The following is a 17,157-nucleotide window of genomic DNA, read 5'->3' on the forward strand; positions in this document are numbered from 1 at the left end:
GCAGCGGGAGGGACCGCAGCGGTGAGAGGCCCGCGTACCACACACACACACACACACACACACACACACACACACACAAAAAGTAAAAGGACAAAAGTTTTTTGGATAGCTTTGACTACAAAAAAAAGTTGTGTTGATTAAATATGCATGTAATGTGCAGTCACAATGCCTGGCTTATAAAGTCTCAATATACAAAAACCAAAAAACCCCCCCAAAACCCCACAATAGGATGATGATGTTAACCACAATGACTGGTTATGTCTGAAGCCTTTCGGAGCTCTACTGTATAGAGTAAAGATCACTGAAATGGAAGTAAGAAACCTTGGTTTTAGTCCTGGTTTTACCACTAACTGGCTTTGCCATATTGAGCAAGTTGCTTTACCTCTGAGCACTATTGGTCTTAGTGGGTGTTTTAGATTACATTTAGCACTATGCTAAAGCCCTTATGTGGATTTTCTCCTTTAGCCATCATTTCAATCTGTGAGCTGGGTTCTTTCAGTAACTTAATTGTCCAGGATTACCAACTAGAATTCATAAGCGGTAGTGGCAGGATTCAGACCCAGGCATTCTTGTTCAGAACCTGTGGTGTTAGCCACTGAGCCACACTGCCTCGAGTGATAAAGGGTGGTGGATTTTACTTTGTGCTTTTTGGTATTTTCCAAATTTTCTACAGTAACTATCTCTTTGATATTTACAAAGAAAAAAAGCAGAATAAAAGGCTTGCTTAATTTTTTTTTTTTTATGCTGAGAATTCAAGGGAAATGAGTAAGAACTTCCTTCATTCGGGAAAGCTATAAAGTCTTCTAGTCCAGGAATTCTTGGTGACCCTGAGACCCTGGAATACTCATCGATGGGTTTCTGAGGTTCTGAGTTCTGTCTGAAATTGCAATTTGGTGTAAATGTGCATTTTTCTTGGAAAAGGTTCTATGGTGAAAATTCTTAGTCATTGCAGATCATAGAAGATGTTGACAGCTGGAAATGCAGACTCTTGCTTGATTTTATAAAGATAAGAAAGTAAACAGATTATAGTTAGAATATCTGTTTTCAAAGTTGAGTCATCTTAAAGCTCATCTGAGGGGAAAAATAGGAGCTTATTCTTAGTTATGACGTGTCAATTAAGTTGTATTACTTTCTGTGTATGTGGCGTATGGCAGTATGCATTACCAAATACAATAGTTTGTTGAAACTGCTATGAGTAGAACATCTGTGTGATTGGAAACAAATGAGCATTACTGAAAGCTGTTTGTTTTTTAACTATCTCGCCTGCTCAACAATTTGTTGAGCAATTTTTTGGGGGGTTGGTATAAATCATGTTTTCCTTTGTGAAGTTATAATTCTAAATGAATAAGAAGCACACAGTGTGAACTTCGGTCATCATATTTCTTCTGTGTCAGCTTCTCCAATAGACATTTGTCACTTGTCACTGAAAGAAGTCAGGAGCCCATTTATTTTTTCCTTAAAATTTTTTTAAAAATTTATTTTTCAGCTTTATTAAGGTATGATTGACAAATAGTCATTGTATTTAAGGTGTTCAGTGTGATGTTTTGATATATGTATACATTGTGAAATGACCCCACTAATCACGTTAGTTAACCTCTATCACCTCACCTATTTATTTTGGTTGTGTGTACGGTGAGAACACTTAAGATCTACTCTCTTAGCAACTTCCATAGAGCCATACTATACATTAGGTTTCCAGAACTTATCACTTATAACTGAAAGTTTGTACCTTTGATCAACATCCCCTCATATCTCCCACCCGTCCAGCCTTTGGCAACCATTTTCCTACTTTCTCTTTCTATAAGTTCAACTGTTTTAGATTCCACATACAAGTAAGTTTATGTAGTATTTGTCTTTCTCTGTCTGACTTATTTCACTTAGCATAATATCTTCCACATTCATCCGTGTTGTCACAATGGCACGGTTTCCTTTTTTTTTTTAAAAAAGGCTGAATATTCCAGTGTGTGTGTGCGTGTGTGTGTGTGTGTGTGTGTGTATGTATCACGTCTTCTTTATCCACTCATCCATTGATAGACACTTAGGTTGTTTCTGTATCTTGGCTATTGTGAATAATGCTGCAGTGAACATGGCAGTACAGATATTTCTTAGAGATTCTGATTTAATTTCTTTTGGATAAATACCCAGAAGTGAGATTGCTGGATCATATGGTAGTTCTTATTTTGTGTTTTGAGGAACTGCCATGCTGTTTTCCATAATGGTGCACAATTTACAATCCCATTGATACTGCATAAGAGGAACCCATTTACTTTTAACAACTTAGAATATATCCTGTAATCACAGAACTGGCTTTGAAGCCAAAACTTAAAACCAAGTGTTACTTGGTGAGCACTTAATAGGATAAAAATACTCTTGGAAATGATGAAATCTGTTAAACCTTTACAGAAGCACCTTTATGGGAGTAGAACATTTCCTTACTAACTACATGAGCTCTTCTGATAGGAATTTTATTCTCCAAAAATACTCTAGAGATAAAAAAAAAAAAAAGGCAAACTGCCCTTGTTTTCTATTAGCCTCTTGCTTTATATCTAATCTCTAGATAAATTTAGAAGAAAATCCTCTCTACCACCATTGTTTTTCTCCAAATTTTATTGCAAAATGGAAAAATAAAAGAAAGGATGGTGAAATCAGGATGATTTTGTATTTCTTCGTAAGTCTGGTATTTATTGTACTTGGTTCCTGAAGTTATCTAGAGAAACACATGAAGAGTCAACTTAAATGCTAATTTAAGTCACTTATGCAGTTTTGCAATACAGTAAGTCATGTTCACTAGGCTTCAGATCCAGTGTTGGGAAAAGATCATAAGTCATGAGGTGTTCGTAAGTCTCCCAATAAAGACACATTTAACTTTACTACTAAGATTCAGAGATGGGATGTAATTAAGAGTATGTTCCCTGTATACGTGCTTAATGATATTAGACATAATAGCCTACCAAGTAGCCATAGCCTATTCATTAGTAAATGACTTGTCAGACTACTGACTTGATCCACAAGAAAACTAACCAGTTTGGAGATGAGACCTCTGATCACTGTACTACTGTGATACTCCTGTTTCATCAATGAAATTAAAAACCCGATCAATATATAGGTTATATTTCTTCTATCTGTAAAACAATTTTATTTTAAATCTTTTTGATTAGTGGAATGCCATGATTTAGACTTAAGTTTCTAATCTCCTTAGAATCTGGACATCTATAACATTAACATTCTTGTCTTCCTGTTGAAATGACTGTAAATCTGGGAAGTCAGACTGATTGCTATGTCTCTGGCTTTGGAAGTCAGAGCTTAGAGCTATGCTTTGCCTTTCCCCTGCCTCCTACAGCCTTGTCAGCATCATCCTACTAGGGGTACCAACGTCTTCCTTCCTTTCTCTGGAACTGTAAACGGAGCTGAAAGCTTGGTGCCAGAGCAGGGATTGAGAATCCAGAGCATAGCAGAAGTGGAGAACAGTTCTGAGAAGTCCTAACAATGGGAATAATAAGAAACTAAATCCAGGATTGAGCTAAGTAATAGTTTAAACCAGTTAGGATTAGAGAAAGAAGGCATGAATTTTTAACTAGGTAGTACTAAACTTCCTAAAATCTTGTCTCATTCTTTTAAATGCCATAAACATTGGAAATATTAGAATGCATAATTTTTTCCAGTTTTTTAATGTAAAATACATAAAGCATAAAATCTACCGTTCTAACTATTTTAAAGCATACAGTTTGGAGGTATTAAGTACATTCATATTGTTGTGCAACCATTACCACCCTTCATCTCCAGAGCTCCTTTCATCTTGGAAAACTTACATTCCATACTCATTAAACATTAATTCCCCAGTCCCCTGGCAACCACCATTGTGCTTTCTGTCGCTATGAATTCGACTTCTCTAGATCCCTCATGTAAGTGGAATCATATAGTCATTTGTCTTTTTGTGACTGGCTTATTTCACCTAGCATAATGTCCTCAAGGTTCATCCATGTTGTACTACATGTCAGAATTTCCTTTTTAAGGCTGAATAATATTCCATTATATGTACATACCACATTTTGCTTATCCATTCATCCTTTGATGGACACTTGGGTTGCTTCTGCATTTTAGCTATTTTGAATAATGTTTCCATGAACATGGGTGTACAGATATCTCTTCAAGACCCTGCTTTCAATTTTGGGGGGTATATACCCAGAAGTGGAGTTGCTGGATCATATGGTAATTCTATTTTTAATTTTTTGAGGAACCATCATACTGTTTTCCACAGTGGCTATACCATTTTACATTCCTACCAACAGTGCACAAGAGTTCCAAATAGAATGCATAATGTTTTAACAGTAAAAGTGTTTTTTTCTAGTAGCAATGGAGTGATTGGTTGAAATTCTCATGTCAGTTGCCCTGAAAATCCTAAGTATCATTCTGTACCTAGTGGCAACACCCTGAATTGTAGCCATGGTGTCTAGGAGAAATAAACTGTTCTTTACTAGTAGTTCCTTCTAAAGAATAAGAAGTCTGCCCTTTTTAATATCAAAATAATAAAAAAAAACCCCTCTGTTTAGATAATGATTGATGGGGAAAGTAGTGACAAAATTACTACACATTCATTGCCTTAAAAAAAGATACAGGGACTTCCCCGGTGGCACAGGGGTTAAGAATCTGCCTGCCAATGCAGGGGACACGGGTTCAAGCCCTGGTCCGGGAAGATCCCACATGCTGCGGAGCAACTAAGCTCATGCACCACAACTAATGAGCCTGCGCTCTAGAGCCCGTGCTCCGCAACAAGAGAAGCCACCGCCATGAGAAGGCCGCGCACCACAATGAAGAGTAGCCTCGGCTCGCCACACCTAGAGAACGCCCACGTGCAGCAACGATGACCCAACCAGCCAAAAATAATTAATTTTTTAAAAGATCCAGTAATCACTACGGTATCTACATACACTTGAAAATATGCTAAACATTCATTTTACAGACTAGTCCCTCGCCTAGATTTGTGGACCCCAGGCTACAGCCTGAGGCCTGCAAGCTGAAATGACCTGGTTTGGCGATCCAACTCTTAGGGAGTTAAAAGCGCTTTAATTCTGTTCACTGCTAGTATCTGGCACAAAACAGTGGTGCTCAATAAATATATGTTGGCAAAAATGAATGAATTGTCTCTGAGGCTCCTTGCAGGATACTCCTTGCTATTTTTGGCCCAGCTAATTTCTAAAAAGTACCAAACCCTCAGGCTTTCGGAGTTCTTCTGTTTGCAGTAGAGTCTTTTCCTGAAAGATGTTTTCTTTCCTGTAATGTTGGCTCTTTCTTCTCTCTTTCTCTTCTTTTCTTCTGCTTTCCTATTATGTAGGTTTGTAATATTAGGTAATGTGGTTTTTGAGGATCTCTATGTATTTATCATTTAATTCCATTAAAGTGTTCAGTATAGTTTCCAAACTTTGAATCAGTGATTTTAGCTTTATTTTCTACTTTTTGTCTTGAGGCAATTTATTCATTTGGTAATATTTTCTTTTAAAAAACTAGCCAGTTTCTTTGGTTTTCTCTTCTCAGGTGATCTTTCATGTAGTAACAGCTCTATCTTGTGGACCTTTAGGGTATTACTGCTGTACACTTTTAAGTTTGACTTGGTGTTGGACGTGCAGATCTTTCATTTTAACACCTGAGGCGTAGGGGTGGTGCTAGATAGACACAGGTCTCGCTTACAATGAGTAGAATGAAATGTAATCGAAGATTGGGACTGAGGTTTCCTACCCATGAACAATGTGTTACTTTTTCTAAAACCATCCAGTTATGACTTTACAGGGATAGAGCAGTTTATGCAGTCCTGGATTTAAACAATGTCTCCATTCATTGTGGTTTTTATATTGTATAGAGTAGGCAGACGTCAGGAGGCTTGGAGCAGAAACTATGGAATACTTTAGTCTCCCTCAGTAAGTGACAGAAGTTTTCGCCTCTTGAATGCAAATCTGTGGAGCTTTCTGCTTGGCTAAAATAGCAAGAAGCTAATTATCGTCTGGAAATCTTTGACTTATTCCCTTGTATTCAATAGCTTATCAGTACCTGTTTGTTTGTTTTTTTGTTTTTGTTTTTGTTTTTTTGCGGTACGCGGGCCTCTCACTGTTGTGGCCTCTCCCGTTGCGGAGCACAGGCTCCGGATGCGCAGACTCAGCGGCCATGGCTCGTGGGCCCAGCCGCTTTGCGGCATGTGGGATCTTCCCGGACCGGGGTACGAACCAATGTCCCCTGCATCGGCAGGCGGACTCTCAACCACTGCTCCACCAGGGAAGCCCAGTACCTGTTTCTTGATGCAAAGTAGCAAAGAAGTAATTCTAGCAAGTTTGTAACTAAGTGATTTTCATTTTAAATCAACTGTTTAAAATATGCATTTTATAAAAGTAATGGCAGAGTTGGCTTCATGTGTGCCCTTTGTAGAGGTTTTAAATTGAAAAACTGAACTTAGTTTTATTCCTTGGCAAAAATAATTTTCTGACTATTTAAAGCTCAGTTTTAATTACAAAATGTATTTCAACTTGGTATTTGACTCTGGTGTGCAAAGGAGATGACAACGTGTGATTTTTCATTAATTGGGTTTTTAAGCAGTTAAGCATCTGAGAATTTTTTAATATGTCATCCAATTTCAAGTAGTCCATTTAAGGCTGTAAACTAATTACAATAGAACTGCCATTGATTAAAATATTTTTGGAACATAATATTTTATCTTCAGTATCAAACTTCTTGTGTTTTTGAGGAGTACCTGATTTTTAAAAACAGCCTAATTCGGAGAATAATGTGGGTAATCAAGCTGATTGATTTTGTTTGAGGCTAAAACTAAAGTATGACAAATAAATTTTCTGATTTGGGGTTTGTCTTATAAACCACCTCTGAAATAGAAGTTCCAAAAACATTTTGAGTAATTGCACTGTCACTGGAGGATATGCATAGCCTATGGAGATAGTTGCTTTGAAGATGGCCCTCCTCAGAGATACAAGTTCTGCTATGTTTAAAACTGTTTCCGTTCTTTATAGGAAAATTCTTTCCACCTCACCCTCTCAACATTTTATTAAGAAAAATTTACTATGTTTATTAAAACAAACAAAAACTTTAAAGAAAAATACAGTGAACAATCATACACCCACTACTTTGATTCTACAATTATTTTGCTGTATTTGCTTTATCTCTTCATCCATCAGTCTGCCTTATTTTTTGATGCATTTTGTTGAAAGTCCATGACTTCAAAGATTTGATACAATGAACAGTTTAACTTTGGAAGGACTGGGGCATACTCATTGAAGTAATAGAATAAATGAACTCCTGTGACCATCTCACCTTCTCTGTGTTTTTCAGGATGTGTTCCACATGGTGGTTGAAGTACCACGCTGGTCGAATGCAAAAATGGAGGTATGTTTCACCTTTGCTAGTCAGATGTTGGATATTAGTTTTGATCTAGTTGCACCGATTTGCTCAAGGGTTAAACAACTAATGTCCAAGGTTGTCCTCTTTCTAGTCCCAATCTATTTTCCAGCTGTATCTCCCATTGCCTGCCAGTCTTCCCTCTGTGCTCCAACTAAACTCAACCATTTGCTGTTTACAAATATGCTACAGACTTGCCTTCTGTCATTCCCAAAGCCTAGAATTACCTTTTTCGCTTCTGTCTTCTTCCCTTTAATTCCATCGTTGACTCCTCCATGTAGTCAACAGGCTTGCTTCAGTCACTCCAGCCATAAATGATTTTATTGGAATTTTTGTCACATTTTGTTAATTTATTTCTTTTAAAAAATTTTTATTTATTTATTTATTTTTGGCTGCGTTGGGTCTTCGTTGCGGTTCGCGGGCTTCTCATTGCGGTGGCTTCTTCTGTTCCAGAGCACAGGCTCTAGGTGCGTGGGCTTCAGTAGTTGTGGCACGAGGGCTCAGTAGTTGTGGAGCACGGGCTTAGTTGCTCTGCGGCATGTGGGATCTTCCTGGACCAGGGCTCGAACCCGCGTCCCCTGCACTGGCAGGTGGATTCTTAACCACTGCGCCACCAGGGAAGTCCCTGTTAATTTTTTTCTGATGATACCTAATAGATTTGACTTTTCATTATGGATATTTGTAACATTTTCTGTCACTTAATAATGCTTTCTGACAGTAACAACACTTCACATGTAATAGACAGCCAAATATTTGAATAATTTTAAATGTTTTAAAGGAAAGCTGAAGTTAGATATTTTCTCAAATGTTAGGATTTATTCCAGCTAATTTTTGCTTTCTGGAATTAGTAAATGTTCTTTTTCCCTTTGTGATAGTTCCTGTATACCTCAAATGTTTTCCACTTAAAGGCTGATTATGGAGAAACTTATTTCAAATTATAAAAGTGTTAGGAGTAAAAATATATCATTAAAGTGGAACTAGTGCATTTCATAATTCATTTCCTTAAATCCCTATTTGAATAGTATTTCACATACAAATATACAATGATTTGAAATTTTTTATTTCAGATTGCTACAAAGGATCCTTTAAACCCAATTAAACAAGATGTGAAAAAAGGAAAACTCCGTTATGTTGCAAATTTGTTCCCTTATAAAGGATATATCTGGAACTATGGTGCCATCCCTCAGGTATGTCTCTGTGCACTTGCTAGAAATGTACTTTTTAGCTTACAAAAATTTAACCTACTACTGTTAGTAAAAAAGATTTAAACACCTTCAAAAAGTTTTGCTATAGTAGTTTATAAAAACATAAGGGGTAATTAACTCATTTTAATACTTCCTTAAGTAACTTATTTTCAAGATGAACTAAAAGGTAAATATTTACAATGTTTGAATTCACATTTGAAAGTTTGCTCTTTTCTGAAATTTTTTTTATATGGACTGGTTATAAACTACACAAATTCCTTCTTTACAGAACGAGTGGCGTATCTATTGAGAGAGGCCGTGTAGACTAGTGCTTAAAAGCACTGATCTTACGGCACCACACAGATGAGGGTGCAAATTCCAAGTCTGCCACTTACTTTTTTTTTTAGATTTTTTTTGATGTGGACCATTTTAAAAGTCTTTATTGAATTTGTTACAGTATTCCTTCTGTTTTATGTTTTGGTTTTCTGGCCGGGAGGCATGTGGGATCTTAACTCCCCCATCGAACCCGCACCCCCTGCGTTGGGAGGCAAAGTCTTAACCACTGGACTGCCAGGGAAGTCCCAGTTGCAGGCTTCTAAAGCGTAAATCAGATTCATTATCATGTCCCTGCTTAAAACCTACCAGTGGCCCTCACTAAAACTGAAAATAAATCTAAACTGTCTACGAAAGCTTATCTAACTTGCCTCTGCTTCTTCCTCCCTGAGATGTTAATATTTTCTCCTGGGATATTCCTAGTACATAGCTTGTGTGTCTATTTGAGGAATAAAGCACTTAGTACCTGGCACATGTAAGTTCTCACAGCTGCTGACTTGTATCTCTATAGTCCTGATTACTTTCTTTGTGCCAAGCTATTTGTGGTAAAGTAATAATGGGATTCTGTTTCCTAAACAGTCAAAGCTTTGAGGAGGGGGGATATCTGCATTGTTTACCAATTTATCCCCAGCACAATACCAGTGTGTAGTAGGCTCTTATTTAATATTTGAATGAAGAATCACTAGCATCGTGTCTACTATGAGTAAATAATGTATATTTAATTCTGGTTTGGTTAAGCTAATGCTGTGGCACTTAGGATCTTTAAATGAAATATTCAATTTATTTTCTTCCTGTTGATAAATGGTTTGTTTTTATTAACCATTAAGTCTATTAAGTGGAATCTACTGTGAAACGATCTGTAAGTTACTAAAACATAGGTCAAACCCATCTAGCTTGCTAGGTAGTCACAAGGTCGTTTGCTTTGTTACAGCACTTCACCTTGTGCTTCAGTTGATTCACTATTTAGTCTTGAAATATCATCCCTCTGGGAACACATTGCTGAAATACTTACACTTCTGTAGCTTGGATTTGGCTTTGTTGGGTCCAGTCTTCCTTTTCCCCCTTTACTTTTATCTCTCTGCCTTTACTCCAGCTGAGTAAGCAAACAAATCCAAGAAACATGTTCCGGATTGGGAGGGAAAAGAACCAAAACAACAGCTACACTTTAAACTGAACTTCCTGGCAGGCACAGGCCATCACTTCTTCTGTGAGCTGCTCTGCAAGGACTCTGTCTTGCAGTTTAGCAGGGAAGAAACCCAGCAATTTAAAGCTTCAGCAAATCCTGATTAAACTTTTTATTCTTGGCTCCTGGTCAGCGATGACATTTTTGCCACCAGCACACGTCATTTCCATCTTAATATTACCACCTACCCATCTCTGCTTGGAGATTTATTTTAAAGAAAATCTGGTTAGTAGAAGATAGTAAGTACTAAAAGTTCATCAAAGCAGTTTTCTTTTACTATATTTTTTAAGTGAACATCTGGCTCTACATTTGTGTTTGCATATTGTCTCAGTTATTAGATAGTTGGGTTTTGTTTGTTTAAAATAGCATGATTATCCATTTTAAAGATTAAATTTAGTTCCGCATTATGCACTTAATAGGAGCCCAGCATTTAGTTAAGATTATTGTGTGTAGTTAAGATTCTTAGACGTGAATAAAGAATTATTTTTTAAAAAGATCTTTTTAATGAGAATAAATAGCTGAAGATTCATATTTTTGCAGAAAGATCATGGGATGTTATCTTTTAATGCCAACATGATCCACTTTGTCATTAGCATATACAGGAATGATATACTCTATCTTATTTTTTTTTTTAGACTTGGGAAGACCCAAGACACAACGATGAACACACCGGCTGCTGTGGTGACAATGACCCAATTGATGTGTGTGAAATTGGAAGCAAGGTAACGGAATCTGAAATATTTTTCTGTAGAGTTGAGATGATATCAATGAAATATACAAGCTTCATACTTTTAAAAATATTGTAAATAACATATATGAATATTAGTGAAGTTATGATGGGTCTCTTTGGGTGACAAAAGCTTCCATTCCATTCTAAGCATTTCTACATTATAATTTGTACATTTAAACCTAGCCTAGAAAAAAATGTGTATTGTATGCTTGTGTGTGGAAGAACTGTACATGTTCTGCATTGCTTTAGAAGGCAGATGAGTAGTCAATAGATGAAGGCTACCAGGAGGCAACAAGGCAAACCTTGCCTAAGGATTTGGAATGACCAGTGAATTGGCCCAAACCAGGTAACCTCATGAGTTGGAGATTTATGGTAGGGATTCCTCTCTCAAGGAGGGTTGCTCTAAGATTCTGATTATAGTTATTTTCTTTATGATCTTTCCCAGCCTCAAGAAAATCTTAAGCGACTGAAAAGAAAGTTGTCATTCAGTTGCTTAACTCATCACGTTCAGGCATATTGTATGACTTGCCTAACTCAGTGACTTCTATAAAATAAAAGGTAAAGAAAGTACATTAAAATAGGTATTTGAAATAAATTATGGAGGACTTTTTCTTCAGTACCATCGATGACAGATTAAAAACATTAATTACCCTCAACTCTGATGGGACTAATGGACACTTGTTTAGCTTTTTTTTTTTAACATCTTTATTGATAATTGCTTTACATTGTTCTGTTAGTTTCTCCTGTATAACAAAATGAATCAGCTATATGTATACATATATCCCCATATCCCTTCCCTCTTGTGTCTCCCTCCATCCCTCCCTATCCCACCCCTCTAGATGGTCACAAAGCACCAAGCTGATCTTCCTGTGCTATGCAGCTGCTTCCCACTAGCTATCTGTTTTACATTCAATAGTGTATGTATGTCAATGCCACTCTCTTACTTTGTCTCAGCTTACCCTTCCCCCTCCCTTTGTCCTCAAGTCCATTCTCTACATCTGCATCTTTATTCCTGTCCTGTCCCTAGGTTCTTCAGAACCATTTTTTTTTTTTGATTCCATATATATATGTTAGCATATGGTATTTGTTTTTGTCTTTCTGACTTACGTCACTCTGTATGACAGACTCTAGGTCCATCCACCTCACTACAAATAACTCAATTTCGTTTCTTTTTATGGCTGAGTAATATTCCATTGTATATATGTGGCACATCATCTTTATCCATTCATCTGTCGATGGACACTTGGGTTGGTTCCATGTCCTGGCTATTGTAAATAGAGCTGCAGTGAACATTGTGGTACATGACTCTTTTTGAATTATGATTTTCTCAGGATATATGCCCAGTAGTGGGATTGCTGGGTCATATGGTAGTTCTATTTTTAGTTTTTTAAGGAACCTCCATACTGTTCTCCATAGTGGCTGTATCAATTTACATTCCCACCAACAGTGCAATACACCCTCTCCAGTATTTATTGTTTGTAGATTTTTTGATGATGGCCATTCTGACCAGTGTGAAGTGATACCTCATTTTAGTTTGGATTTGCATTTCTCTAATTATTAGTGACGTTGAGCATCCTTTCATGTGTTTGTTGGCATTCTGCATATCTTTGGAGAAATGTCTATTTAGGTCTTCTGCCCATTTTTTGATTGGGTTGTTTGTTTTTTTGATATTGAGCTGCATGAGCTGCTTGTATATTTTGGAGGTTAATCCTTTGTCAGCTGCTTCATTTGCAAATACTTTCTCCCATTCTGAGGGTTATCTTTTCGTCTAGTTTATGGTTTCCTTTGCTGTGCAAAAGTTTTAAGTTTCATTAGGTCCCCTTCATTTTTGTTTTTATCTCCCTTTCTCTAGGTGGTGGGTCAAAAAGGATCTTGCTGTGATTTATGTCATAGAGTGTTCTGCCTATGTTTTCCTCTAAGAGTTTTATAGTATCTGGCCTTACATTTAGATCTTTAATCCATTTTGAGTTTATTTTTGTGTATGGTGTTAGGGAGTGATCTAATTTCATTCTTTTCATGTAGCTGTCCAGTTTTCCCAGCACCACTTATTTAAGAGGCTGTCTTTTCTCTATTGCATATTCTTGCCTCCTTTATTAAAGATAAGGTGACCATATGTGTGTGGGTTTTTCTCAGGGCTTTCTATCCTGTTCCACTGATCTATATTTCTGTTTTTGTGCCAGTACCATACTGTCCTGATTACTGTAGCTTTGTAGTATAGTCTGAAGTCAGGGAGCCTGATTCCTCCAGCTCCATTTTTCTTTCTTAATATTGCTTTGGCTATTCGGGGTCTTTTGTGTTTCCACACAAATTGTGAAACTTTTTGTTCTAGTTCTGTGAAAAATGCCATTGGTAGTTTGATAGGGATTGCATTGAATCTGTAGATTGCTTTGGGTAGTAGAGTCATTTTCACAATGTTGATTCTTCCAATCCAGGAACATGGTCTATCTCTCCATCTCTTTGTATCATCTTTAATTTCTTTCATCAGTGCCTTACAGTTTTCTGCATACAGGTCGTTTGTCTCCTCAGGTAGGTTTATTCCTAGGTATTTTTTTCTTTTTGTTGCAATGGTAAATGGGAGTGTTTCCTTAATTTCTCTTTCAGATTTTTCATCATTAGTGTATAGGAACGCAAGAGATTTCTCTGCATTAATTTTGTATCCTGCTGCTTTACCAAATACATTGATTAGCTCTAGTAGTTTTCTGGTAGCATCTTTAGGATTCTCTATGTATAGTATCATGTCATCTGCAAGCAGTGACAGCTTTACTTCTTTTCTGATTTGGATTCCTTTTATTTCTTTTTGTTCTCTGATTGCTGTGACTAAAACTTCCAAAACTATGTTGAATAATAGTGGTGAGAGTGGACATCCTTGTCTTGTTCCTGATCTTAGTGGAAATGAATTCAGTTTTTCACCATTGAGAACGATGTTGGCTGTGGGTTTGTCATATATGGCCTTTATTATGTTGAGATAAGTTCCCTCTATGCCTACTTTCTGGAGGGCTTTTATCATAAATGGGTGTTGAATTTTGTCAAAGGGTTTTTCTGCATCCATTGAGATTATCATATGGTTTTTATCCTTCAGTTTGTTAATATGGTGTATCACATTGACTGATTTGCGTATATTGAAGAATCCTTGCATTCCTGGGATAAACCCCACTTGATCATGGTGTATGATCCTTTTAATGTGCTGCTGGATTCATTTTGCTAGTATTTTGTTGAGGATTTTTGCATCTATGTTCATCAGTGATACTGGCCTGTAGTTTTCTTTTTTTGTAACATCTTTGTCTGGACATTTTGGTATCAGAGTGATGGTGGCCTCATAGAATGAGTTTGGGAGTATTGCACCCTCTGCTATATTTTGGAAGAGTTTGAGAAGTATAGGTGTTAGCTCTTCTCTAAATGTTTGATAGAATTTGCCTGTGAAGCCATCTGGTCCTGGACTTTTGTTTGTTGGAAGATTTTTAATCACAGTTTCAATTTCAGTGCTTGTGATTGGTCTGTTCATGTTTTCTATTTCTTCCTAGTTCAGTCTTGGAAGGTTGTACTTTTCTAAGAATTTGCCTATTTCTTCCAGGTTGTCCATTTTATTGGCATAGAGTTGCTTGTAGTAATCTCTCATGATCCTTTGTATTTCTGCAGTGTCAGTTGTTACTTCTCCTTTTTCATTTCTAATTCTGTTGATTTGAGTCTTCTCCCTTTTTTTCTTGATGAGTTTGGCTAATGGTTTATCAATTTTGTTGATCTTCTCAAAGAACCAGCTTTTAGTTTTATTGATCTTTGCTATCGTTTCCTTCATTTCTTTTTCATTTATTTCTGATCTGATCTTTATGATTTCTTTCCTTCTGCTAACTTTGGGGTTTTTTTGTTCTTCTTTCTCTAATTGCTTTAGGTGTAAGGTTAGATTGTTTATTTGAGATTTTTCTTGTTTATTGAGGTAGGATTGTATTGCTATAAACTTCCCTCTTAGAACTGCTTTTGCTGCATTGCATAGGTTTTGGGTCATCGTGTTTTCATTGTCATTTGTTTCTAGGTGTTTTTTTAATTTCCTCTTTGATTTCTTCAGTGATTTCTTGGTTATTTAGTAGCATATTGTTTAGCCTCCATGTGTTTGTATTTTTTACAGTTTTTTTCCTGTAACTGATATCTAGTCGCATAGCATTGTGGTCAGAAAAGGTACTTGATACATTTTCAATTTTCTTAAATTTAAAGGCTTGATTTGTAACCCAAGGTATGATCTATCCTGGAGAATCTTCTGTGAACACTTGAGAAGAAAGTGTATTCTGTTGTTTTTGGATGGAATGTCCTATAAATATCAGTTAAGTCCATCTTGTTTAATGTATCATTAAAAGCTTGTTTCCTTATTTATTTTCATTTTGGATGATCTGTCCATTGGTGAAAGTGGGGTGTTAAAGTCCCCTACTATTATTGTGTTACTGTCGATTTCCCCTTTTATGGCTGTTAGCATTTGCCTTATGTATTGAGGTGCTTCTATGTTGGGTGCATAAATATTTACAATTGTTATATACTCTTGGTCTGAACACTTGATCATTATGTAGTATCCTTCTTCATCTCTTGTAATAGTCTTTATTTTAAAGTCTATTTTGTCTGATATGAGAATTGCTACTCCAGCTTTCTTTTGATTTCCATTTGCATGGAATATCTTTTTCCATCCCCTCACTTTCAGTCTGTATGTGTCCCTAGGTCTGAAATGGGTCTCTTGCAGACAGCATATATATGGGTCTTGTTTTTGTATCCATTCAGCCAGTCTATGTCTTTTGGTGGGAGCATTTAATCCATTTACATTTAAGGTAATTATCCCTATGTATGGTCCTATTACCATTTTCTTAATTGTTTTGGGTTTGTTATTGTAGGCCTTTTCCTTCTCTTGTGTTTCCTGCCTAGAGAATTTCCTTTAGCATTTGTTGTAAAGCTGGTTTGGTGGTGCTGAATTCTCTTAGCTTTTGCTTGTCTGTAAAGGTTTTAATTTCTCCTTCGAATCTGGTTGAGATCCTTGCTGGGTAGAGTAATCTTCATTGTAGATTTTTCCCTTTCATCACTTCAAATGTGTCCTGCCACTCCCTTCTGGCTTGCAGAGTTTCTGCTGAAAGATCAGCTGTTAACCCTATGGGAATTTCTTTGTATGTTATTTGTTGCTTTTCCCTTGCTGCTTTTTTTAAAAATAAATTTATTTATTTTGGGCTGCGTTGGGTCTTCGTTGCTGTGCGCAGGCTTTCTCTAGTTGCGGTGAGCAGGGGCTACTCTTTGTTGCGGTGCGCAGGCTTCTCATTGTGGTGGCTTCTGTTGTTGCGGAGCATGGGCTCTAGGCACGCGGACTTCAGTAGCTTGGCTTGAAGGCTCTAGAGCGCAGGCTCAGTAGTTTTGGTGCACGGGCTTAGTTGCTCTGCAGCATGTGAGATCTTCCTGGACCAGGGCTCGAACCCGTGTCTCCTGCATTGGCAGGGGGATTCTTAACCACTACACCACCAGAGAAGCCCTCCCTTGCTTCTGTTAATATTTTTTCTTTGTATTTAATTTTTGATAGTTTGATTAATATGTGTCTTGGTGTGTTTCTCCTTGGATTTATCCTGTATGAGACTCTCTGTTCTTCCCTGGACTTGATAGACTCTCTCCTTTCCCATATTAGGGAAATTTTCAATTATAATCTCTTCAAATATTTTCTCAGTCCCTTTCTTTTTCTCTTCTTCTTCTGGGACCCCTATAATTCGAATGTTGGTGCATTTAATGTTTTCCCAGAGGTCTCCGAAATTTTCCTCAATTCTTTTCATTCTTTTTTCTTTATTCTGCTCTGTGGTAGTTATTTCCACTATTTTATCTTCCAGGTCAGTTATTTGTTCTTCTGCCTCCATTATTCTGCTATTGACTCCTTCTAGAGAATTTTTAATTTCATTTATTGTGTTGTTTGTCATTGTTTGTTTGCTCTTTAGTTCTTCTAGTTTCTTGTTAAACGTTTCTTGTATTTTCTCCATTCTAGTTCCAGGATTTTGGATCATCTTTACTATCATTATTCTCAATTCTTTTCCGGGTTGACTGCCTATTTCCTCTTCATTTGTTTGGTCTGGTGGGTTTTTACCTTGCTCCTTCATCTGCTGCATATTTCTCTGTCTTCTCATTTTGCTTAACTTACAGTGTTTGGGGTGTCCTTTTCACAGGCTGCAGGTTCGTAGTTCCTATTATTTTTGGTGTCTGTGCCCAGTGGGTAAGGTTGGTTCAGTGGCTTGTGTAGGCTTCCTGGTCGGGGGGACTGGTGCCTGTGGTCTGGTGGATGAGGCTGGATCTTGTCTTTCTGGTGGGCAGGATCGCATCCGGTGGTACGTTTT

General features: G+C 37.1%; 1 protein-coding gene and 1 long non-coding RNA gene across 3 annotated transcripts in view; one reads left to right on the forward strand and one right to left on the reverse strand.

The window, feature by feature from the left end:
- PPA1 (inorganic pyrophosphatase 1) overlaps positions 1 to 17,157 on the forward strand; it is a 37,088-nt gene that overhangs the window by 6,774 nt on the left and 13,157 nt on the right. The window contains exons 3-5 of one of the 2 annotated variants that reach the window (XM_067710684.1): positions 7,327 to 7,380; positions 8,460 to 8,579; positions 10,728 to 10,814. In XM_067710684.1, the coding sequence (XP_067566785.1) occupies positions 7,327 to 7,380; positions 8,460 to 8,579; positions 10,728 to 10,814 (261 nt within the window). The remainder of the gene's footprint in view (positions 1 to 7,326; positions 7,381 to 8,459; positions 8,580 to 10,727; positions 10,815 to 17,157) is intronic. The other variant, XM_067710685.1, reaches the window with a different exon arrangement.
- Positions 852 to 17,157, reverse strand: part of LOC137209255 (uncharacterized) — a 43,034-nt gene continuing 26,728 nt past the window's right edge. Inside the window, exon 3 of the long non-coding RNA XR_010935964.1 lies at positions 852 to 991. This is a non-coding gene — a long non-coding RNA (uncharacterized lncRNA). The remainder of the gene's footprint in view (positions 992 to 17,157) is intronic.

The sequence above is a fragment of the Pseudorca crassidens genome, chromosome 16 (assembly GCF_039906515.1).
Source record: "Pseudorca crassidens isolate mPseCra1 chromosome 16, mPseCra1.hap1, whole genome shotgun sequence".
NCBI lineage: Eukaryota > Metazoa > Chordata > Mammalia > Artiodactyla > Delphinidae > Pseudorca > Pseudorca crassidens.